Source organism: Gobio gobio (assembly GCF_949357685.1).
Source record: "Gobio gobio genome assembly, chromosome: 23".
Lineage (NCBI taxonomy): Eukaryota > Metazoa > Chordata > Actinopteri > Cypriniformes > Gobionidae > Gobio > Gobio gobio.
The window spans coordinates 9,592,426-9,618,755 of record NC_137119.1 but is presented as its reverse complement, the minus strand read 5'-3'; the positions used below and the strand labels follow the sequence as shown (position 1 = coordinate 9,618,755).

The following is a 26,330-nucleotide window of genomic DNA, read 5'->3' as shown; positions in this document are numbered from 1 at the left end:
TTGATTTATTTATGATTTACACAATGACTCGGTCCCCTGTTAGATAGTAAATCACGACACCAGTGTGTTTGCGTTGTCATTTCTTCATCTCAAACACACTGTAGAGATTTAGAGTTTTTATAGCAATAACTGAGTTTTAAGAGTTAAATCAAGCAGAAATATTTCTCTAATGTATTAATTGCAGATCCTCTTTGAATAATGATTATGTTAAACACAATGACTCGGTCCCCTGTTAGATAGTAAATCACGACACCAGTGTGTTTGCGTTGTCATTTCTTGCCATAAACACACTGTAGATATTTAGAGTTTTTATAGCAATAACTGAGTTTTAAGAGTTAAATCAAGCAGAAATATTTCTCTAATGTATTAATTGCAGATCATCTTTGAATAATGATTATGTTAAACACAATGACTCGGTCCCCTGTTAGATAGTAAATCACGACACGAGTGTGTTTGCGTTGTCATTTCTTGCCATAAACACACTGTGGAGATTTAGAGTTTTTATAGCAATAACTGAGTTTTAAGAGTTAAATCAAGCAGAAATATTTCTCTAATGTATTAATTGCAGATCATCTTTGAATAATGATTATGTTAAACACAATGACTCGGTCCCCTGTTAGATAGTAAATCACGACACGAGTGTGTTTGCGTTGTCATTTCTTGCCATAAACACACTGTAGAGATTTAGAGTTTTTATAGCAATAACTGAGTTTTAAGAGTTAAATCAAGCAGAAATATTTCTCTAATGTATTAATTGCAGATCCTCTTTGAATAATGATTATGTTAAACACAATGACTCGGTCCCCTGTTAGATAGTAAATCACGACACCAGTGTGTTTAATTTGTCATTTCTTCATCTCAAACACACTGTAGATATTCACTGTATATATTGAGATAACTCAATTTTATGGTGACTTGCATTAAAATGTTTATCCGTCTCAATTAAATTATGTGAACTGAATGACTTTTAACATTGACACTTTAGTTATTTAACCAACTGATGATTTTCAAGTCAGCAATCAACACACAACTGAGTTTTGACCTCCAAAATCTTATTATAGTGTATTTTTATGGTAAGTATTGGTGTTTTATGTTTTAAATCAAGCAGAAATCACTCTTTAAGGAAACAATTGCAGGTCACACTTTATACAGTGAACATGATTTCCTTAAATTGACTTAAGTCCCCTGTTGGATGGTAAAACACGACACCTGTTTGATTGCTTTGCCATTTCTTGCCATCACAAACACACTGTAGAGATTTTGAAGGTCAGAACTAAATTTTTTGGTGACTTGCATGAAAATCTTCATCCGTCTCAATTAAATTATGTGAACTGAATGTCTTTTAACATTGACACTTTAGTCGAAGATTTTCAACTCAACAATCAACACACAACTGAGTTTTGACCTCCAAAATCATTATACAGTGTATATTAAATTTAAATAAAAAATAAAAATTTCCTTACAAAACAGTTTGACTCAAGTTTGACTCTCTACTGCTTATTCATTATTGTTTAAGTTACATGGTCCATGTTTACATTACAGTATAAAATTGTTCCTAAGTTTTCCCCTTTTATATAGATGGTAATGACTAAATATCCTCGCACACCGAAATTTTCACACGTTAAAAAAAAGATCAAGCACGTTTACACACAGCCTCTGAAACTTTCCTTCCTTCATCATAAAAAAAAATCTGATCAGGTTCAGTTTTCTGCATTTTTCGCATCCATAGCAAGCATTTAAAGAGGGGTTTCAAATTTCTATGTTATTCATTTTTGTGTTAAAATTTTGAACATAAGTTGAACAGTTTAAAAAAGAAAGTGTGAACCTTCAAATTAGCCATTATAGTTCATAAAGTTTTGCTGGCGTTTGTATCTAATTGAGAAAAGAATGAATGTAAATTGAAAGATGTCGTCATTGAACGCATTTTGTGCCAAAGCAAATAAATGATCCACAGTTTAGCCACATAGGCTGATGTGATCCCTGAGTGAAGAGTTTTGAAAAAGTGATGAGTATTCAGAAATGTGTCCTAGCAGATGTTTAAAAAACCCTGTAATATCACTATTAGTAAGGGATTACTGTATAATATCAGTCTTTAAATGTGAGATATTTAAAGTGAACCTAAAGTATACTTGCAATAGTGTGATTTTAGCACAATTAAATATACTTAATGGATGTTTCGCAAAAGCGTTGTTTAGTGATATTGCATCCTTGTGTTTCTGCTGTACGTCATCAGCAACTGTCTAAGTTCAATTACAATACTCAAGAACACATGTACAGAGGATGCACAAAAGTACCCGGATGTTATAAGATATATGAGTATAAATAACTCCATACAGATCTATTGTTTTACAAAAATAATCTATTGTTTACAAAAGGAGAAAACGTGTGTACTTTAATGAAAACTTGGACCATGTGACATAAACTGAAGTTAACAGCAAAAAAATATACTATAATGCTGACTGTTGTTAGTGTTTTTTGTTGTATGAGTTAAAAGTGTATATGTTGGGTGAATCCTCATTGTGTTCTGGAAGAATGAGTTGATTTAAGACATCAATGAAGTGTTTTGGTAGTTTTAGCACATTTTGAACGTGAAATTAACTGCTTTGCTTTGAAAGGTGTCCTAGCGATTGTAGCTGAGAGATAGACGTCAAACAGACTCAAACAAAGACCCAGAATTCTGTGGTGTTACAGCACTGTGGCTGCTGTAAATGGCTGCTGTACGGTTTCTTTATGAAATAACAGGCACAATGGCAAAGATATTTCTGCAAAAACTCCAAAGTAATGTTCGGTTGCAGTGAGAAAGTCACAAGAGACAACTAAAAAAACTCATGCGTGTATTTAGCCTAGTGTAGATCTGTTTGCTTACACATCCCCCAAACTCCATTTACATATGAATACAGGAAAGGCCAAAGCCATTGTCTCACAGGTGAGGAACAGGCCTAACAGAGCTGTTACACCCATGTCACAGACACAAACTTCTCATCCAAACTAGAGAAAACGCTGGGATTTACCTGGGAAAATTAAATCAATGTACACTTTTTCCAATCCCTACGACACATTTTTCAATACTTGGGTCACTTTTTTAAAACTCTTCACACACTTTTTCTCACAAATTCACACAACTGAATTTCAGCTTGGCACAGCAGTTATTTTAGTGTTCAAAATGCACTAAAACTACCAAAAAGGATTCTGATGATTCAAAAGAATCACCCAATATTTCAATATGGTAATACTGCCTAAATGTAGCAAATTGTTTTGTTTTTTTTAATTAATTTTAGTTAAGTTTTGAACATAAGTTAGGGAGTTTTGAAAAGAGAATCAAAAAATTTTCAAATTGGCCTATACAGTTCATAATGTTTTGGTGGTGTTTGTGTTGAAGTAAGAAAATAATTCTTATAAATCGAAAGATGTCGCCATTGAATGTATTTTATGCCAAATCAATGATAAATTATGACTTTAGATGGCCCCACTTTATATTAGGGGGCCTTAACTACTATGTACTTAAATAGGTACAATGTACTTATTGTGTTCATATTGTATTGCAAAACACTTTTGCTGATATTGAGGTGGGATACGGGTAGGGTCAGGTGTGGTTGTATTGGTAAGTTTAAAGGTAGGGTTAGATGTAAGGGAAGTGTCAACAGTGTAATTACAAATGTAACTACATAAATTAATTACAGATGTAATTACATGCAGGTATATTTAAAAATGTAAGTACAATGTAAAGACATGTATGTACACAATAAGTGCATTGTATCAAATGGATAATTAAAATGTTAGTACATAGTAGTTAAGGCCACCTAATATAAAGTGGGTCCCTTTGGATTTTAAGATTTTATATTTCAGTATAATTCCTGCTTTAGCTGGTGTTAGTTTTTAAATTGCATTGCCATCCATTCAAAGGGGAAAAATTTAGGAATAATGTTATACTGTACTGGACCAAGGACCATGTAACATAAACTGCAGTGAATTATAGTGTAAGTCTTTTTTTGAAAAGAAAATTTTACAGAAGAAAACATTGTGTAATGATCATGTGTTTTAGGTCTGTGTTTTATGATTGAAAAAGTGTTTGTTGGGTCCTTTTTGGTAGTTTTAGTGCATTTTGAACACTAAAATAACTGCTGTGCCAAGCTGAAATTCAGTTGTGTGAATTTGTGTGAAAAAGTGTGTGAAGAGTTTTAAAAAAGTGACCCAAGTATTGAAAAATGTGTCGTAGGGATTGGAAAAAGTGTACATTGATTTAATTTTCCCAGGTAAATCCCAGCGTTTTCTCTAGTTTGGATGAGAAGTTTGTGTCTGTGACATGGGTGTAACAGCTCTGTTAGGCCTGTTCCTCACCTGTGAGACAATGGCTTTGGCCTTTCCTGTATTCATATGTAAATGGAGTTTGGGGGATGTGTAAGCAAACAGATCTACACTAGGCTAAATACACGCATGAGTTTTTTTAGTTGTCTCTTGTGACTTTCTCACTGCAACCGAACATTACTTTGGAGTTTTTGCAGAAATATCTTTGCCATTGTGCCTGTTATTTCATAAAGAAACCGTACAACAGCCATTTACAGCAGCCACAGTGCTGTAACACCACAGAATTCTGGGTCTTTGTTTGAGTCTGTTTGACGTCTATCTCTCAGCTACAATCGCTAGGACACCTTTCAAAGCAAAGCAGTTAATTTCACGTTCAAAATGTGCTAAAACTACCAAAACACTTCATTGATGTCTTAAATCAACTCATTCTTCCAGAACACAATGAGGATTCACCCAACATATACACTTTTAACTCATACAACAAAAAACACTAACAACAGTCAGCATTATAGTATATTTTTTTGCTGTTAACTTCAGTTTATGTCACATGGTCCAAGTTTTCATTAAAGTACACACGTTTTCTCCTTTTGTAAACAATAAATTATTTTTGTAAAACAATAGATCTGTATGGAGTTATTTATACTCATATATCTTATAACATCCGGGTACTTTTGTGCATCCTCTGTACATGTGTTCTTGAGTATTGTAATTGAACTTAGACAGTTGCTGATGACGTACAGCAGAAACACAAGGATGCAATATCACTAAACAACGCTTTTGCGAAACATCCATTAAGTATATTTAATTGTGCTAAAATCACACTATTGCAAGTATACTTTAGGTTCACTTTAAATATCTCACATTTAAAGACTGATATTATACAGTGATCCCTTACTAATAGTGATATTACAGGGTTTTTTAAACATCTGCTAGGACACATTTCTGAATACTCATCACTTTTTCAAAACTCTTCACTCAGGGATCACATCAGCCTATGTGGCTAAACTGTGGATCATTTATTTGCTTTGGCACAAAATGCGTTCAATGACGACATCTTTCAATTTACATTCATTCTTTTCTCAATTAGATACAAACGCCAGCAAAACTTTATGAACTATAATGGCTAATTTGAAGGTTCACACTTTCTTTTTTAAACTGTTCAACTTATGTTCAAAATTTTAACACAAAAATGAATAACATAGAAATTTGAAACCCCTCTTTAAATGCTTGCTATGGATGCGAAAAATGCAGAAAACTGAACCTGATCAGATTTTTTTTTATGATGAAGGAAGGAAAGTTTCAGAGGCTGTGTGTAAACGTGCTTGATCTTTTTTTTAACGTGTGAAAATTTCGGTGTGCGAGGATATTTAGTCATTACCATCTATATAAAAGGGGAAAACTTAGGAACAATTTTATACTGTAATGTAAACATGGACCATGTAACTTAAACAATAATGAATAAGCAGTAGAGAGTCAAACTTGAGTCAAACTGTTTTGTAAGGAAATTTTTATTTTTTATTTAAATTTAATATACACTGTATAATGATTTTGGAGGTCAAAACTCAGTTGTGTGTTGATTGTTGAGTTGAAAATCTTCGACTAAAGTGTCAATGTTAAAAGACATTCAGTTCACATAATTTAATTGAGACGGATGAAGATTTTCATGCAAGTCACCAAAAAATTTAGTTCTGACCTTCAAAATCTCTACAGTGTGTTTGTGATGGCAAGAAATGGCAAAGCAATCAAACAGGTGTCGTGTTTTACCATCCAACAGGGGACTTAAGTCAATTTAAGGAAATCATGTTCACTGTATAAAGTGTGACCTGCAATTGTTTCCTTAAAGAGTGATTTCTGCTTGATTTGTGATTTCTGCTTGACATAAAACACCAATACTTACCATAAAAATACACTATAATAAGATTTTGGAGGTCAAAACTCAGTTGTGTGTTGATTGCTGACTTGAAAATCATCAGTTGGTTAAATAACTAAAGTGTCAATGTTAAAAGTCATTCAGTTCACATAATTTAATTGAGACGGATAAACATTTTAATGCAAGTCACCATAAAATTGAGTTATCTCAATATATACAGTGAATATCTACAGTGTGTTTGAGATGAAGAAATGACAAATTAAACACACTGGTGTCGTGATTTACTATCTAACAGGGGACCGAGTCATTGTGTTTAACATAATCATTATTCAAAGATGATCTGCAATTAATACATTAGAGAAATATTTCTGCTTGATTTAACTCTTAAAACTCAGTTATTGCTATAAAAACTCTAAATCTCTACAGTGTGTTTATGATGGCAAGAAATGACAAATTAAACACACTGGTGTCGTGATTTACTATCTAACAGGGGACCGAGTCATTGTGTTTAACATAATCATTATTCAAAGAGGATCTGCAATTAATACATTAGAGAAATATTTCTGCTTGATTTAACTCTTAAAACTCAGTTATTGCTATAAAAACTCTAAATCTCTACAGTGTGTTTGAGATGAAGAAATGACAACGCAAACACACTGGTGTCGTGATTTACTATCTAACAGGGGACCGAGTCATTGTGTTTAACATAATCATTATTCAAAGAGGATCTGCAATTAATACATTAGAGAAATATTTCTGCTTGATTTATCTCTTAAAACTCAGTTATTGCTATAAAAACTCTAAATCTCTACAGTGTGTTTATGATGGCAAGAAATGACAACGCAAACACACTGGTGTCGTGATTTACTATCTAACAGGGGACAGAGTCATTGTGTTTAACATAATAATTATTCAAAGATGATCTGCAATTAATACATTAGAGAACTATTTCTGCTTGATTTAACTCTTAAAACTCAGTTATTGCTATAAAAACTCTAAATCTCCACAGTGTGTTTGAGATGAAGAAATGACAACGCAAACACACTGGTGTCGTGATTTACTATCTAACAGGGGACCGAGTCATTGTGTTTAACATAATCATTATTCAAAGAGGATCTGCAATTAATACATTATAGAAATATTTCTGCTTGATTTAACTCTTAAAACTCAGTTATTGCTATAAAAACTCTAAATCTCTACAGTGTGTTTATGGCAAGAAATGACAACGCAAACACACTGGTGTCGTGATTTACTATCTAACAGGGGACAGAGTCATTGTGTTTAACATAATAATTATTCAAAGATGATCTGCAATTAATACATTAGAGAACTATTTCTGCTTGATTTAACTCTTAAAACTCAGTTATTGCTATAAAAACTCTAAATCTCCACAGTGTGTTTATGGCAAGAAATGACAACGCAAACACACTGGTGTCGTGATTTACTATCTAACAGGGGACAGAGTCATTGTGTTTAACATAATAATTATTCAAAGATGATCTGCAATTAATACATTAGAGAACTATTTCTGCTTGATTTAACTCTTAAAACTCAGTTATTGCTATAAAAACTCTAAATCTCTACAGTGTGTTTGAGATGAAGAAATGACAACGCAAACACACTGGTGTCGTGATTTACTATCTAACAGGGGACCGAGTCATTGTGTTTAACATAATCATTATTCAAAGAGGATCTGCAATTAATACATTATAGAAATATTTCTGCTTGATTTAACTCTTAAAACTCAGTTATTGCTATAAAAACTCTAAATCTCTACAGTGTGTTTATGGCAAGAAATGACAACGCAAACACACTCGTGTCGTGATTTACTATCTAACAGGGGACCGAGTCATTGTGTTTAACATAATCATTATTCAAAGAGGATCTGCAATTTATACATTAGAGAAATATTTGTGCTTGATTTAACTCTTAAAACTCAGTTATTGCTATAAAAACTCTAAATATCTACAGTGTGTTTATGGCAAGAAATGACAACGCAAACACACTCGTGTCGTGATTTACTATCTAACAGGGGACCGAGTCATTGTGTTTAACATAATCATTATTCAAAGAGGATCTGCAATTTATACATTAGAGAACTATTTCTGCTTGATTTAACTCTTAAAACTCAGTTATTGCTATAAAAACTCTAAATCTCTACAGTGTGTTTATGATGGCAAGAAATGACAAATTAAACACACTGGTGTCGTGATTTACTATCTAACAGGGGACAGAGTCATTGTGTTTAACATAATCATTATTCAAAGATGATCTGCAATTAATACATTAGAGAAATATTTCTGCTTGATTTAACTCTTAAAACTCAGTTATTGCTATAAAAACTCTAAATCTCCACAGTGTGTTTGAGATGAAGAAATGACAACGCAAACACACTGGTGTCGTGATTTACTATCTAACAGGGGACCGAGTCATTGTGTTTAACATAATCATTATTCAAAGAGGATCTGCAATTAATACATTATAGAAATATTTCTGCTTGATTTAACTCTTAAAACTCAGTTATTGCTATAAAAACTCTAAATCTCCACAGTGTGTTTGAGATGAAGAAATGACAACGCAAACACACTGGTGTCGTGATTTACTATCTAACAGGGGACCGAGTCATTGTGTTTAACATAATCATTATTCAAAGAGGATCTGCAATTAATACATTAGAGAAATATTTCTGCTTGATTTAACTCTTAAAACTCAGTTATTGCTATAAAAACTCTAAATATCTACAGTGTGTTTATGGCAAGAAATGAAAAATTAAACACACTGGTGTCGTGATTTACTATCTAACAGGGGACAGAGTCATTGTGTTTAACATAATCATTATTTACTATATAAAGTGATGACCTGTGATTATTACCTTAAAGAACAATTTCTGCTTGTCCAGTCCTATATATATATATATTTTTTATTGGTGCAAGAAATCAAATCTCACTCTAAAAATCTCAAAAACAAAGGACATTATTTGGGATTTTAGAGAGCAGAAACTATGTTTTATTCAAAAATAAGTCACACATTGAAATACCTTTACTGTAAAAAAAATGTGGGTCTCCAATTGAAAATTTTCTGTAAATTGATGCACTTTAATTCAATTAAAATTCAAGAAATTCAATTTGGCCAACTAAAAAATTTAGATGTGATCGGTCACTAGAAAATTTTCAATTGGAGACCTGATTTTTTTTTACAGTGTTGGTGTTCTTGAAAATAAGCTTAAATGAGAGATGTGGACGGATCATATACTGTAAGTATGAAGACACAACAGAGAATGAATTTCTTAAAGATAACTCTTAATTTTAAGAATTTTTTAATTTCTTAAATTCTTTTCTGTAATGTCCACAACATGGCTTTTTCTCCGTTGTGTGCTCATTGTGTTCCCTGATGCCTGTGTGAACATTATATAATTATAATTATATATATATATTAAATAATGAAGACAGACTTGACTGCCAGCTCTCTTCCCTTTCACACACACAGCTCCATTGCAGGCTATGGAGGTCCCCTGTTGGATAGGTAGACATCGGTCAGGTCCCCTCTTGGCATGTTTAAAAATAAAAAAATAAATGCTTATTTGAAGTTATATTATGAAAAAAGACCTTAAAACAAAATTTTGTATCTAAGTTTTGTTTCTTCAAAATGACTAGAAACACAGGTCCCCTCTTGGTCAGTGTGGAGTGATGGTCCCCTGTTGGTAATATAGACGTGTATGTGTGTGTGTGTGTGTGTGTGTGTGTGTGTGTGTGTGTGTGTGTGTGTGTGTGTGTGTGTGTGTGTGTGTGTGTGTGTGTGTGTGTGTGTGTGTGTGTGTGTGTGTGTGTGTGTGTGTGTGTGTGTGTGTGTGTGTGTGTGTGTGTGTGTGTGTGTGTGTGTGTGTGTGTGTGTGTGTGTGTGTGTGTGTGTGTGTGTGTGTGTGTGTGTGTGTGTGTGTGTGTGTGTTAGTGATCCACGGTTCACAGATATATCCACTGTTCGGGCAGGCCAAGTAATAAAATATAACATTCATATTAATTGCGGGTGGATGAGAGATAAATCATTGTGTTTGATAAAAACATTTTGCGCTAGCCCTGTGGGCGGATTCCGGTTGTTTCTTCACATTGGAAGTTTTCAAAACAATTCCCCACATGTACTGACTGGGGAGCCGAAACTCATTATTGTGCAAAACTGTTATCCAATCATAGCAGTGGGCGTTTACTTCCAAGTCTTCAGTGCAGCACGCCCATAAAAAAACAAGTTTTCCAGGAGAGAGGCTCAAAACCAGGGCAGAAAATAGCCTATTACTTATTAATTAGGATGTTTTTGAATGTAAAAACCACACGAATGTAATAAGTTGACCACTTAAGTAAACATGCTGTAGAAATAAAAGAAAAAAAACACATTACAAGTAATAGAACAAGGGGTGTTTTAGAGTATAAATTGTTTACTTATGGTTTGCGATGTGAAAAGAGAAAATTGAAATTTAAAAATTGACTCCTTTAAATATTTATTTATATTAATAATAAAAAAACTACAGCTGAATAAAACATTTTGTATAAATCTTGAATGAGAATGAACCATTTCATTTTTGCGATTTGTTCATCAGTAAAAACAAAAAAACAATTTAAATGTATAAATGTATCAGATATCACAGTAGGAAAGACAAGATTATCAAAACTTCCATTTCATGCCAGCTTTGAACACCATGCTGTGGCTGTTGGTCCTCTTAACAGCATGAAAAATGGGAGAATCGCAGGGAAAGTTTGTCCGGTCACATAAAATGTGTTGTCTAGATGCCTCTGCTAAAAAATAAAAAAAACAGGTCAGAGCATTGCAAATTGAATTTCCAGTATTATAAAAATCCAGTGCTATAAAAATCCCCCACAGCACTATTCTCATCATTCACAGGATATATTCTACGATAAATGTGATAATTATGGTATTTCCTGTTTCCATATTTGCATATAGCATTGATCTGTGTTGGTGCACGCTTCCTTGCTAGGCTTCAAATATAAGGGTATTAATGCATATGGTGGGAAATGAAACCGAAAAACATTTTTCTGAGCTAATTAAAAGCATCCAACAGATACTCTACATTAAATTTAATATGTTCTTCATGGGGCATAATCATTTATTGATCTTCAGTGGACATTAAACCTATATGAGCTTTCACAAAAACACAGGCCCAAATTCGCACATTTCTTTCCCTCATATGTCTTGATGTTGCAGCAAAGACGTATGTAACAGAATTGAGCATTAGAGGTAAGACAGGGTCTGATCACACATCAGTCACACAGACCGATGTCTACCAGAGTAAATGACATCTTTTCACCTTGGCTCTCAGCATCTGCAGATCTGTGTTGAGCGGTGATTGAGTTTGGGCAATGGTATGGGGCCTGAGGCAGAGCCTGATGCCGGAAACATAGATTGAGTCATTGAAGTGGAGGAAGGGAGTGGCAGGACTGCATTGAGTTTCTCAAACATGATTAGGGGTTGGCATCTCCTGGGTTATTTCACTCTAATCAATTTGATCATTAATGCAACTCCAAAGAGTTTCTCATCATAGAGAATGTTATTTATATGCCCTGGTTGCCAGGTCCTTGAAAAATAAGTGTGGAGATGAATGTTGTATGTGGTCGGTGTTCTGGGTAGAGGAAACTGCCAATTTGTGTCCCTTTATTAAGGAAGGAACATGCTGTACTTCAGAAATGTCCACCTGATTGCTTCTGTGCTATTTCTAAGTCACAAATTGCTCTCTTGGTCCTCCGGCTGATATTTTCATTGTGTTCAAACTGAAAGAGTGTGTCCAAATATGATTTATAAAAAACAAAAATGGTTTTCGATTTCAAAAAACAAAAATACTTTTTTTTTTTTTTTTTAAATGTCAAACCTAATTTTAAATTATTTGTTTTTATATAATTGTGAAGACGCTGTAAGTAAAATGTGCTCTGTCATGTTGCTTCAAACTAATCGCAGAATAGTGCAATTGAGTCAATAACATAAAGGACAAATATTTTAAGTTTAAAGGCCTGTGCACACCGGGACGAATATCACGCGCCCTTATCGCCAGCGTTTTTCAAGACGTTTTTCGGCGCGTATTGAGTGTTCACACCCAAGCGATTTTCACTGGCGATGTGCAGCAGCATTAGCAGCTCGTCTTCTTCTTTGTCTACTTACTTCCTCTTCTTCGTATCAATGTGTGCACGGCAAGACCGTTTTGTGCTTGAGCGCCACCAAGTCGTGTTTTACTGTAAGTTCAGCAGCTCCAGGCACGTGAACAAAAGTGCCGATCTCATTGGACAGTTTTTAACGCGCCGCGTCAAAACAAAACGTGTTGGGGTTTTTTTATTACGCTTTTATGCATGACGTTTTGCGTGTTGGTGTGCACACTCACTTTGACGCCCTTTGTTTAGTCACGAGGCATTAAACGTCGCGATAAACGCGTGCGAAAATCGTACAGGGCTTAAAGGCCTGTTCACACAGGGACGATTTTCACGCGTGCTTATCGCCAGCGTTTTTCGTGACGTTTTCGGCGCGTCTTGAGTGTTCACACCCAATCGATTTTCACCGAGTGAACTTGCAAATTCAGTAGGTAGCGCTCCCGGTACACAAGGTGCTAATGTGGCACTTTACACTTCTGACACTCGCTTGTCACACAGAAGAAGAAGAGAGACAGTATTTACGTGCTTGCCAAAACCTTTTCACACACTTTCTGCTAACTGGAAAGCAGCATTAGCAGCTCATCTTCTTCTTTGTCTACTTACTACTTCTTTGTCATATCAATGTGTGCTCGGCAAGACCGTTTTGTGCTTGAGCGCCACCAAGTTGTGTTTTACTGTCACTTAAGCAGCTCCAGCGCTGATCTCATTGGTCGGTCAGTTTTTAACGCACGCGTCAAAACAAAAAAACGAACCCACAGCGTTTTTTTTTAATTACGCTTTTATGGCTAGTGGTTTGCGCGTCGGTGTGCACACTCACATTGACGCCCTTTGTTTAGTCACAAGGTGTTAAACGTTGGCGATAAACGGCATGAAAATCGTCCCGGTGTGAACAGGCCTTTAGATTGCAGGTTTTTTTTTATGTAGTTTAAAAGCATGCCAAATTAATGTTGATTTCATGTTGTTTCTTAAAAAGTTTATACCATTTTTATTCCACATTTAATTGAATGACTATAAGATGTAGTAGTGTAACCAAGTAAATAATAACTTAATTTTCAAACACATCTTAGTAATTGTTTATAAAAAGGTTAAAATATATTTTGGGCTGAAACGACGCATTGATGTAATTGATTATGCACTGTTTATGTTCATCCCTAATCTATGGAACTTGTTTCCGCAACAGAATAAAACATTTCAAAGTTAATTGCGACTTTTTATCTCACAATTCTGAGTTTTCTTCCTCCCAATTACTAGTTTACATCTTGTAATTCTGACTTTTTTTCCCTGAATTGTGAGATATAAACTTTAAAGCTACACTATGTAACTTTTCCGTCCACTAGAGGTCGCCTGTTCAAAACAAAGGCGTAGTTTGATGACGGCACGTTTGAGCGCAGAATCTCGGGACATGTGGTCTTCACCTCACAGCCGGTGGGAAACAGTCAGGATAGGACTCGGGCAGAAATCATGTTCATGGATGCGATTATTAACGTTACTGTAGTCTGAAGCAGAGCAGGACCGAGTGTTGTGGAGCTGAGGAAGGCCGCAGGAGCGATTGAAGAGCGGGACTGTTATTATGGCATAGTCGCTGGCGGGACTTTTATTATGACACGGTTGCCGACGCCACGTCCTCTTTTCCAGTCATGAGTTTGAGGTAACGCAACTCTGTTTATCGTATTAGATATATCTGAGTGTGTTGAAAAGGAAGTTATGACGTTCGCTCGGCGGCTGCTATGACACTTGTTCACACTGCAGTGAGAGTAAAGTGTTTCACTGAATAAAACCGGAGACCGAGGGTGACGCAGATATGACGCAATCGACAGGCGACTCCCTCACACGCATAGCTCACACGTCCTGGTTCCTTGGTTAAAATAGCAATTTTCTCACGATTTACAAATAGTTGAAAACATTTGGGATATTCTAAGTACTCAACTGAACAAAATATATAACACTGGCCTAGTGGTTTCTGGATGTTTTACTGCAAAAATCCTACATAGTTCACCTTTAATTGTGAGGGGGAAAAATACTTTTTTGGAACTGCAATTTACAACTCAACATTGTGTGTTATAAAGCAAGAATTGTGAGATATAAACTCAGAATTCTGAGAAAGGGATTTATATATCACAATTCTGACTATAACACGCATTTGCGAGTTTATATCACACAATTCTGGATGTGAGAGGAAAAAAAGTCCAAATTGTGGACTTTTTCCAAATTAATAGGTATTGAATCGTAACACTTGTGTCCAATATCCAGCCTCAAGACGTGGTAGTTTTCCAGAAGCAGTTTTGTATCATTGTATGTATGTTTTGTTTTAAATAAATTTAAATATAAACCAAACATAATTGACCCAGTTAGTTTGAAACTTGTCATATTCTTTACAAAAACCTACAAAACATGAAAGGGCAAATTCAGTGTCTGTACATTTTCATCAACTGCTGCAGTTTTACTCTTGTTTCTGTCATCTTCCTCTAGATAAGCCTGAGAACTACGACGTCTGGTACGAGAGCAGGTTCGAGGAGTGCGACAAGGAGGCCTGTCTTTCCTTCTCTAAAGACATGTTGTGCTCACGAGTCACAGTGGACCACAACTATTACGCCATCTGTCAAAATCTGCTTTCGCGATATGCCACGTGGCGGGGCAGCTCCGGTGGACTTCTTCACGACCCCCCGCCACACATAGCCAAAGACGGCCAGCTTGACGCTCTGTTGGACGAGTGCGCCAACCCCAAAAAGCGATACGGCCGCTTTCAGGCAGCTAAAGAACTGCGCGAGTACTTAACCCAGCTAAGCGGTACCGCTAGGTAATGACCGCCCATAACTGTCAGTGCTCAACGTTCACTCATCAAAGTCCGATGATGTCTTCAGGGTTTGGGGATCCCCATTAGACTTACGACAAAGAGGTCTGACGAAGCTTCTGTCCTCAGTAACTCTTATCTCAGACCAATCGTCCATCACTACAATTTATGTGTACATTTTGTTTCTCTTACAATAATCTTTAAATTATTGAAAAGTCTAGGGTTCATTGCTTTTATTCAATGGTTTAGTTTGCAATAAAGGCGGCGGTTACATCATCATTGTCAAATTCCTCTGGTTTCTCGCTGGAGGTTTATCTGCAAAATGGTGACACTGGGAATGGCAGCTTGGGAATGTCAGTACACAAGCATTAACTCTGTCCAAAACTTTTTAGTGAACGTCCTCTGCCTATTTGATTCACTTACATTCCAGGAAGAATGAGTTTGGCGTAAGGCATCATTTTGAGACGGTAGAGAGGATGTGCAAATCTGTACATAATTTGAGCAGATTGAAGGGGAAATGAGTTGGAATTGCTTTGCATATACCAAAGAGTCTGGTTCTGTTTAATTCAACCCTCTGTAAAATTTTGCGTAGTCAAACCATCAGAATCACCCCAGAGCAGATTCATGAAATGTGGTTAGACTTGTTACAAAGATTTGTGTTTGTATTAATCAAGCAGAGAGTCCAGAGAGGGCCACAATGAATCCAAATTTCGTGGCACTATTAAATCAGAGAGGTCCAGGTCTCTAATTGGCCGTTAACTATAAATAATGTGCCAGCACATGGCGTGATTCAGCAAACTGAACATGCTTCTGCACAGGCTGAAATGGAACTTTCTGTCTTTCTTAAAAAATCGATCTTAACATTTCAATTTCACAGCTCCGCAATTGAATTAATCCAAATTTAATTAAACGTCTCTAACACTTAAGATCATTTAACTTTGAGCCATCAGCCTGCTGTTTTTTTCCCCTCCCTGGTTTGATTTTGCACTTGGTGGACCAATGAATTAGATCAGTATGCTAATGAGTATGCGTTAGATAATGAAGTACGCTAGCGCTTGACTGACGGCATCACTCCATTGAGCTTGGATTTTGAAAGCTAGCTAATCACTTTCAACTTGATGTTTCTGCCAGAGCAAATGAATTAAGATTTTAATCTTTTTATTTCCATGTTTGGGTTCTGGCCAGTCAGGCCCTGAAGAGTCAAAGCAATAAGTGTCGATCAGCCGTTGTCACTGAAGATCCCTCTGCTCTTGTCAAATCTAAACCGGTGACCGGATGGCCTCTTTTTGGTTGTTGGCACGTGAGAGATTTTTTTGCGTGCATAAGTAACTGTCTGCTTTTGTACTGTACTTCTATTTCAGTTGAGTATTATATCAGCTGTGTCTGATTTTACTGTGCCTTTCATTCAGAAGTTGTATTTACAACTTTTTAGTCTGTTTAAATATCAAATAAATGAATATATAAATATCTTGATATTAATTACTTATATCTGTATAATATAAAGTTGACGGTAGCCATTGACTTCCATAGTCATTTTTTCCCCCTACAATTGAAGTCAATGGCTGACAACTGTCTGGTTACCAAGATTCTTCAAAATATCTTCTTTTAGTTCAACAGAAGAAAGAATCCCATACAGGTTCGGAGCAACATAAGGGTGAGTAAATTATGACAGAATTTACACTTTTCAGTGAACTAATCCTTTAAAGGGTTAGTTCACCCAAAAATGAAAATAATGTCATTTATTACTCACCCTCATGCCGTTCCACACCCGTAAGACCTCTTCGGAACACAAATTAAGATGTGTTTGCTGAAATCCGATGGCTCAGTGAGGCCTGTATAGCCAGCAATGACATTTCCTCTCTCAAGATACACTAAAAACTTATTTAAATCAGTTCATGTGAGTACAGTGGTTCAATATTAATATTATAAAGCGGTGACAATTATTTTGGTGCGCCAAAAAAACGAGTGATGACCAATTTCAAAACACTGCTTCATGAAGCTTCGGAGCGTTATGAATGAGCGTGCCGAATTCGGATCACGTGTCAAACCGCCGAACTGCTGAAATCACGTTACTTTGGCGCTCCGAACTGCTGATTCATAACGCTCCGAAGCTTCATGAAGCAGTGTTTTAAAATCGGCCATCACGATATAAGTCGTTATTTAGTTTTTGTTGATGCACCAAAAATATTCTCGTCACTTTATAATATTAATATTGAACCACTGTACTCACATGAACTGATTTAAATATGTTTTTAGTAAATTAATGGATCTTGAGAGAGGAAATGTCATTGATGCCTATGCAGGCCTCACTGAGCCATCGGATTTCAACAAAAATATCTTCCTTTGTGTTCCGAAGATGAACGAAAGTCTTATGGGTGTGGAACGGCATGAGGGTGATTAATAAATTACATCATTTTCATTTTTGGGTGAACTAACCCTTTAAGTGACTGACTTGAGCAGCAACTCAAATGTGGCACAAAGGATACATGACTCTTTAATTTGTTTTAATTGATAATGATTGCAATACACTAATAAAGGGGTAGAGAGTTTATATATATATATAGAACAAAGCAACTTATTTTTGATGAAATCTGAGGGATTTCTGCCCCTCCATTGACAGCTACCAACTGACACTTAGACACTTCAAAAACGAATCCATATGAATCGAGTGGTTTAGTAAAAAAAAATCTGAAGAGACACTATTGCTTTTGATAATGAACAGATTGAATTTAGGCTTGTATTCATGTAAACATTCATAAACTCACATCAGTTGTGTTGAACGGAAGCTCAAGCATGTTCGTCTTGAGGTTCATGAGACGGAGGTTCATTCTGGTGTGTTACGCAGCACATATGAGATTCCGCAAGAACCAATGAGGTTCATTCTGGTGTGTTACGCAGCACATATGAGATTCCGCAAGAACCAATGAGGTTCATTCTGGTGTGTTATGCAGCACGTTTGAGCTTCCTCAAAAACCAATAAGGTTCATTTTGTGTGTTACGCAGCACGTTTGAGCTGCCTCAAGAACCAATGAGGTTCATTCTCCTGTTACACAGCACGTTTGAGCTTCCTAAAAAACCAATGAGGTTAATTTTGTGTGTTACGCAGCACGTTTGAGCTTCCTAAAAATCCAATGAGCAGGGCCGGCCCGTGGCATAGGCGGAATAGGCAAATGCTAGGGGCGCCACTCATCCATAGGGGCGCCAAAATGTATTACTGATACTATTTTATTAATATTAATTTGAAATATTACCAAATAAAGCGCAAAAAAACTTAACTAAGTCCCCCGCATCTTCCCGGTCTGCCTCATCAATCTCCCCCCACCGAGCTACTTGAAGTGCGTCAGCAATATAACGCGTGATCAGTTTAATGTTGGGAATGTGTTGTGTCGCGTCGCCTCTCGCCGCATCTAATGTAGACAGGATTGCTTTCATTTTTTAGGGTGCTTGGCCGCTCGCTCCAGGTGTAGACCCGGTGAAAGTTGCCTGATAATTTATGACGGATGGCCGAATTGTAGTGTCTTAAAAAACAGAAGCCCTCTGATGCTGGCAAGATAAGGGAAACACTGCAAAAATACTCTTCTTATTTAGTATTTTTGTCTTGTTTCTAGTCTAAATATCTAAAAATTCTTAAACCAAGATGCATTTACTAGATAAGTAAAATATGTTTTCTTAAGTGAGTTTATGCTTAAAACAAGCTAAATTATCTGCCAATGGGGTGAGAAAAATAATCTTGTTTCTGATTGAAATCTTGTTTCTTGTTTCTGTCCCAAACAGAAATAAGATAATTTTTCTCACCCCATTTGGCAGATAATTGTGTTCGTTTTAAGCTAAAACTCACTTCATTTTGATTTTTTCCCCCAGAAAACAAGGAAAAATTATCTAATGTAATTTTACTAGTAAATACATCTTGATTTAAGAATTGGTTGATGTTTGGACTGGACACAAGAAAAAAATTACTAAATAAGAAGAGCATTTTTTGCAGTGTAAAGACAGAGGCAAAGTGATGTAATGAATGAACAGTTTATTTAATTGCATAGTAGTAAAATACTAATGTACGCTAATTAATTCCAGTTTTAACTTAAACCATATGCAAGCAGCAGTTCTGGGTTCTCCAGTGGCCACAGACAGTGTATTTTGTAAAAAAAAAAAAAAAAAAAATCATATCTGTTTTTTTTAAACGCATGTTATCACTTTTTTAATAGCCTAATGTTTTTACTCTACAGTTGTGCAGTTTTAAGGGGACATATGGACATTTTAAAATGTATTTGCCGAAATTAGTAATGATATTTATATACAGGTTTATTTAAAATAGCTACATTTTATGTAAATTTCACATTAAATATCTAAATTTCTCCAAAGTTGAATTCATGGTGAAAACATGAATGTGCATATTAGTGGAAGTTTGCTGCCATCTACTGGAAAACAAACACTTTTGCTAGTTCTCAATAGTTTGTGCATGAATGCTAGATGCAATTACTTATTTGTTATTTGTGTTTAGGCTGTAATGTGGCATAGGTGCTATTTTTGTATAGTTTAACTATCATCAGCCTTTAAAAAAATAAATAAAAATAATAATATCATGAAAATAATGACGGGGTAGAATGGACTGGACATCATTTAAAACAACAACAATAAAAATAAAAAAAACATCAATGCATTAAAAAAATAAAACAGTACCAGTGTTTCCGCAATTTAGACTGAAAACATGTAGTGCTAAACCTTGAAACAAGGGGCACCAAGTAAAATCTTGCCTAGGGCAGCAAATTGGTCAGGGCCGGCCCTGCCAATGAGGTTAATTTTGTGTGTTACGCAGCTCATTTGAGCTTCCTCAAAAACCAATGAGGTTCATTCTCGTGTTATGCAGCACGTTTGAGCTTCAGCAAGAACTAATAAGGTTAACTTAGTTTGTTACGCAGCACGTTTGCGCTTCAAGAAACAATGGGGTTCATTCTCGTGTTACGCAGCACTTTTGAACTTCAGCAAGAACCAATGAGATTCATTCTTGTGTGTTACGCAGCACGTTTGTTCTCGTGCATCAAGCAGGTTCGGTTGAGCGTCTGTTTATGTTCGCTGATCAGTGTTTATATGTGAAAAAGAGTCTAAATTCAATCTTTTCGTCATATAAAGCGATCGAGTCTCTTCAGACAATTTGGACTAAACCGCTCAATTCTAATGGATTAGTTTTATGATCTCTTTATGAACTTCTTGAAGCGTCAGTTGCGTCACTGTCTATGGAGGGATAGAAAGCGCTCAGATTTCATCAAAAAGATCTTCCTAAGATGAATGAAATTCTTACGGGTATGGAACGACATGTTGGGTGAGTAATTCATGACAGCATTGACATTTTTGGGTGAAATATCCCTTAAAGGCCCTGATACACTTCAAGCAAAATCAATGAAAAAATGGTTGAGACTTCATTTTGAACAAAATCATGCCAAAAAGGAATTTGCTTGGAGTTTGTTTCTGGAGTTCGAAACCGCTTGCTAAAGCAAACTTTCTGGAAAAATTCACTCTGACTGATAAACATTTTCAAACTACATGACCACGGTACCACAGATGCAGATTCATATTTCTGCTGATAGTATATCCAACGAAATGCATAAATTACAAGTCCAAGGATGTGAACCGCTCCTAGTCATGTGTTGTCATCTCAGAATTGCGACATGGTGTGAACGCAGCAATATTCTCTGGTTCATTTCTTCTATTCAATCTGTCATAGTGATGTGAGAAACCAATGCCTGCTGCCTACTGCTCAGAAAGGTTTAAATGCAATGACAACTCATTCCAAACATGCAGAAAAACACCTTTTACAAACAAGTTGCAAATGAACTATTCAAAGAGTAATCTATTAAACACAATTAATGAAGTCAATTAAATATCAAGGGTCTGAATCTGTATAATATGCATTTAATTGTATGGCTTGGTTTGTTTGTTTTATGGTGAGATTGGTTAATTAGACCAGTAAGAGACACTTAACTACAAATCTTCCTTTTTATTATACTGTCATTAAAAAAAGTCTACAAATGTATAAAACTGTCTTGAGATCAGATAAAATCCATATAGACACTGGTTTATGGAAACACAGATATCACCCCCTAAATATTGAATATTTGATAAAGTAGTGACTTAACGAATCCTTATTTACTGAAATTCTGACTTTGGTCCTGTCCCAAATGGAACCCTAGCAAATCCACACGTTCGTGTCATAATGCAGCTTTGACTGTCGGGTAGAAGTCTGCTGTGGAGCTTGTGGGCTCTGCAAAAGTACACACCAAGAGTGTATATCGGCTGCAAAGGGGGTGCTCATGAGCACCCTATGGAAACCTAAAATGACAAATGAGAGGGGTTAACAGACACGCAAATGATCTGCAAAGGTTTCGAAGAAACTACTGTCTCTAACTCGCAAAGATATGGGTAAGTTTGTAATCAATTTTTTTTTAAAGTTAAATAACTAATATTATTCTCACTGAGTGATTCATATAATATTTGTCATTGAATACACTTGCTACTTGCTCCTAAATAATTCAGTTTAAACGTTCTGGTTTCCTTGAAGTTATTTTCGATATCTGAGGTAAATTCAATGCTGCTTTCATTTAATCACAATGTCACTCAAAATGATATTCGAACCCAAATCAATCCATTTTAATACTATACTAAACACATAATAAGTACCTGAGATAGATATCAGCTCTGATGTTATAGAAATCGAAACCACTCCAAAAATAGAATACTCCGTTACTCATCCTGTATTACGGTCTCAGGTGATTTTCATTTCTTATCAAGTGTCACTGCTACATCTGATATGTTATTGTACATTTCTAGAGCACTTTTTTTTTTTTAAGAATTGAGTGAAATACTGTTTAAAATTATTATAAAATCACAGGACTAAAGCCGGGTTCACGCTGTATGATTTTGAATCCTAAAGAATTCTTTTGATCCTGGGCCAAAATCTGAAATCTCTGATCTCTAGGTTCGCAGACAGCCGATTGATGAACATTGCGGTCAACTTTTACCTCAGATGAAATTCTGGCAGTGTCAGAGCTTTGGGCCACCGTCCTGCAGATGTAGCTTCTCCTACTACGACAACCTTCAAATCAAAATCCAATAGGGGCACAGAACCTGATGACGAAACAAACAACAAGACGTCTTTTTTTTTTCTTTTCAAGAAAAGCCTTGATCAAAATTAAAGCAAGAGGTTGTTTTTGGTTTGCTAGCCACCGTATGCCGCATGTAAATGCATCTCACAGTCTTTGAACGTGTGGCACGGGTTGATGATGATTGATGTATGCAAGTCTTCTTGCGCGTGACCGTTTTTAACACGTCTTGACTGCCGTACAGTCTGACATTGACAACTGAGATCCTACTGTGCGACATGGGTTACAGTGGGGATCATTTGTGTACAGTCTGACATGCAACCGTAATGAAGGGCTGTTATAAATTGTACAGTGAGCACCCGGCTTAACATTAATTACGTTATGCACCTTATTCCTACGCCCCATGACTCTTTGCGCGAATTATGGGTGTAACTTCCGTTAAGCTGTAAACAATCAGTGAAAGGCTCGCTCTATGAAGGCAAGAATACCTTTTGTATACTGGGTACAATGAGATGACTAGCCTGGATGCCAGCCGAACTTAGCCCCGCCCACAACATCCGAGGTCTGGACTTGATCCGTTGTGGAGCAACTATGCTCGAACCAGAGCTGTTCGGACCAATCAAATTGTCAGGGCGGGCTTCATACGATGATGGACAGATTATCAACAGTGACGTGATCATTCGCTTCACCAAAGAGCGCTTGGGTTGAATTTGTTCTAATCCTAAACGGAGAACTTGTTCGTATATGCATTCACCTTTAATATTTCTCTCAAAAATGATGATCGTGTTGGTAAGTACTCCATGTATCCTTAAATTAATTTTTACAACACCAGCAAAGATCGTTTACACTTATCTTCTTCTACTTCTTCTAGTGTGCGTGCAGTTGAGTTCTGTTGACAACTATGCATCGCTCAACATACGTTTACTCCGTTGCTCTGATTGGTTGTAGATCTATCCAATTGAGTGCAGAGGCATGTTCTTTTTTGGTTCGGTTGAAACACGCCTCATAATCACAGCCCAATGGAGCAGTATCAGACTCATATTCTAACTAGAATCTGAGTATGACGACGTCAGGCTATTCTACTCACTCTTCAACCATAGAAAATTAAAAGGACATGTAAAAGGCTAAAAGCATCATAATGGTACTTCCAACAGACCATGAAATCCCAAAAGCACAATTCTTTCCACAGCAATAACAGAAGGATTAAATATCACTTTATTAATATCTGTATTTTGTAACATACGTTGCCTTAATCAAAAATGTTCATGAACTTCAGCATCGCGTGATACTATTTCAAAGTGATTTCCATCATTTTGACAGATAATACATTTTATTTACCTGTGAAAACAAACCTGGAAAGAGATGGAGGATTTGAGGAGAAAAACACAATTCTTTGTGCATTCCAGTGAATTATTAATGGGATATATAAATTAAATCGGGAGAACCGACCACAAATGTGCAGTATATGTTGTTCTTTTTCATATTGTTACTGTGGAATACAAAGGGGGAAAAGAAAATAATCATGAGGAAATGAATTCAGCGACTGAAAAGAGCTCTTGCCATATATTCTTGTTATAACATGTCACGTTAAAATACCAAGTCATGATGTCTGAAAATAAAACCAGAAGGAAAATTGACAGCTCTTTCAGTCAAACTGACAGAGAAGCTTTATTTGTTGCGCAACCTTATGATTTGAAATGACTTGTTTCAGTCTTTTTGAATGGAAGTTCCCCAAACTGGAAGTGCCACCCATAATTTAAACTGCAGTAGGCTTATCAGGAATAAGGTGGATACAAGGTGAGGTATATATAAGGTGGTATATTTTATTTTTACATGCAACCTTACTCCTGTTTACATGTTAATGTACACACTGGACTTAGCATTTTAGTTTTTTATATGATACCTGATTTTTTCCCCCCAAGTTGAAAGATTTTTTTCAGAGTTTTACATCCAAGATCCAGCTGTCAATAGATTACAATTTTTATTCGCACACTTATCGTGATATTAATCATACGCCATATATCTTATTAAACACATTCATTTTGTCATAATTTGCTGTATACAAATTAAACAGTCAGATTGAAGGGTGATTCTCACAAAACTGTATTTTCTGCAAGCTTCAAGGATCATTGGAGACTCAAAAATGACAACCAAATTCGCGACGCGAATGTACTGTGTCTGTACATGAATGCAGCATGCGATCAGTGAGCTGGAGCGCGCACACACACGGTTTGTTGCATTAGACACTCACGCGCTTACTGTACGACTCCTGTACATCACCAAAATTGTGCTCTTCAGAAAACAATCGCAGAATATGACAGTGCTCGTGTTTTAAAGCAAAGCACACACTGGAACGAACAATTCACAAAAAACGCAATGTTAGTCTCTATTCTCTCTGATATGTCTGATGTAATCAGCCTGGCCTTCTTTACATTAGCACTGTTTTGGACTATTTGATTACTGGATCACTGAACACTTTCCGAGAGTTTAACGGCTTTAAATGGCCGGATCACAAACAGAGAAGCAGAATTGAGTTAAATTTGTTTTTTTGTTTGTTTTTACATGCAACCTTACTCCTGTTTACATGTTAATGTACATACTGGACATAGCATTTGAGTTATTTATAAGATACCTGATTCCCTCCAAGTTGAAAGATATTTTTCAAGAGTTTTACATCCAAGATCCAACAAGACATTTATTTTATTTAATATTTTTTAATTAATTTATTGACATACAACCCTTACTCCTGTTTACCTGTTAATGTACACACTGTGTGGTGTTTGTCACCATTTGACAGAACACACTTCATGTACACCAAAAACTAGCTGCGTCCCAATTTGCCTACTTATACTACGACCTAAAAGTATGTACTCTTTTTGTGAAGAAAAAGTACATACTTTTGAGTGTGTAGCAGAAGAGTATGCAAGCTTTGGGACACACTACTTCGTCATCTATAACGGACTTAGATATGTGCATCCTGTCAACGTTTAAACTGCCCTGTAAATCATCGTCACAGTTAAAATCCTCCACATTCAGTTTAATTTCCTACCGTTTCGGAGAGAAGTGTAGACACACGTCGATCTGCCATTTGTGGGTCTTTAATGCAGAGACTCCCCTCATGTGTTTGCAGTTTAAATATAATGATGCATTTAAAAGTTAATGGCCAAACGTATCATTACAAAAGTTCACAATGCTGCTGCAGGTGAAATATAATGTGGGTAACATTGAATAAATATCTTTTGGTCCGGTTAAATACTGATAATTAATCACTCAAACCCCTTAATCTAAACCTCTCTACTTAACCGTCAGACTCGCACAGCCGTCATGTTTGTAGTTTTTTAACACTTTTTATCCGACTTTGTAGTTCTAATCAAACCCTCGTCCAACTCCCAATGGGTTGTGGGCAATATCAGCCGTTAGAGTGTGCGTCTATCTGCACTTCGAATTCTGACCGGAAATAGTAGACCATCCGGGAATCTTTGGAATACTCTTTTTAACATACTACGATTTGGGACATACTAATTATATTTTCAAATACTATTTAATACGGATTGTATGCGAATTGGGACGCAGCGTAAAACTTTATTCTTCTTCTTCGTATTACTCAACACAATTCCTCACTAGAGCCCCTAGTGGTTAGGGCTGGGTATCGATTCAGATGTTCTAATTCGATTCGATTCTCGACTCAACTCAAGAAATATAGATTTAATACAAAGACTATATTTATCAAAAAGAACAGTGAACATAAGTTTACAAGAGGGTAATTAAAAAGAAAGTAAGAGCCACAAACCTGTATATTTTTATTTTAGGTACACTTGGGTACATTAAAACAGAACCCATATGCTAAATACAATACAATTTTGATGCAACTTTATTTAAAGAAATGTATGTAAAATTTTGTTTTTATAGATATTTTGATATATTTATTCGAAAACATAAAAAGGATATTGGATGATTTTCAGAAATCAGTACACGACAAGCTTTTCTTGCGATTTTGCCGCCCGTCATGTGTGCAGTTACTTTTCATACATGAGAAGCGCGTTCATACCTGGACACAAGTAGTTGCCGTGGTAACTAACAACAATACCTTAACATGCTGACTTATGTGGACTAACTTTTATTTGAGG

The 26,330-nt window shown here is 36.0% G+C and overlaps 1 protein-coding gene across 1 annotated transcript in view; it reads left to right on the top strand.

Annotated features, from left to right (window-relative positions):
• Positions 1-16,621, top strand: part of dipk2ab (divergent protein kinase domain 2Ab) — an 84,383-nt gene extending 67,762 nt beyond the window's left edge. The window contains exon 4 of the mRNA XM_079805474.1: positions 14,788-16,621. Coding sequence (XP_079661600.1) covers positions 14,788-15,119 — 332 coding nt within the window. The 3' untranslated portion in view covers positions 15,120-16,621. The remainder of the gene's footprint in view (positions 1-14,787) is intronic.
• Positions 16,622-26,330: the final 9,709 nt, after the last annotated feature.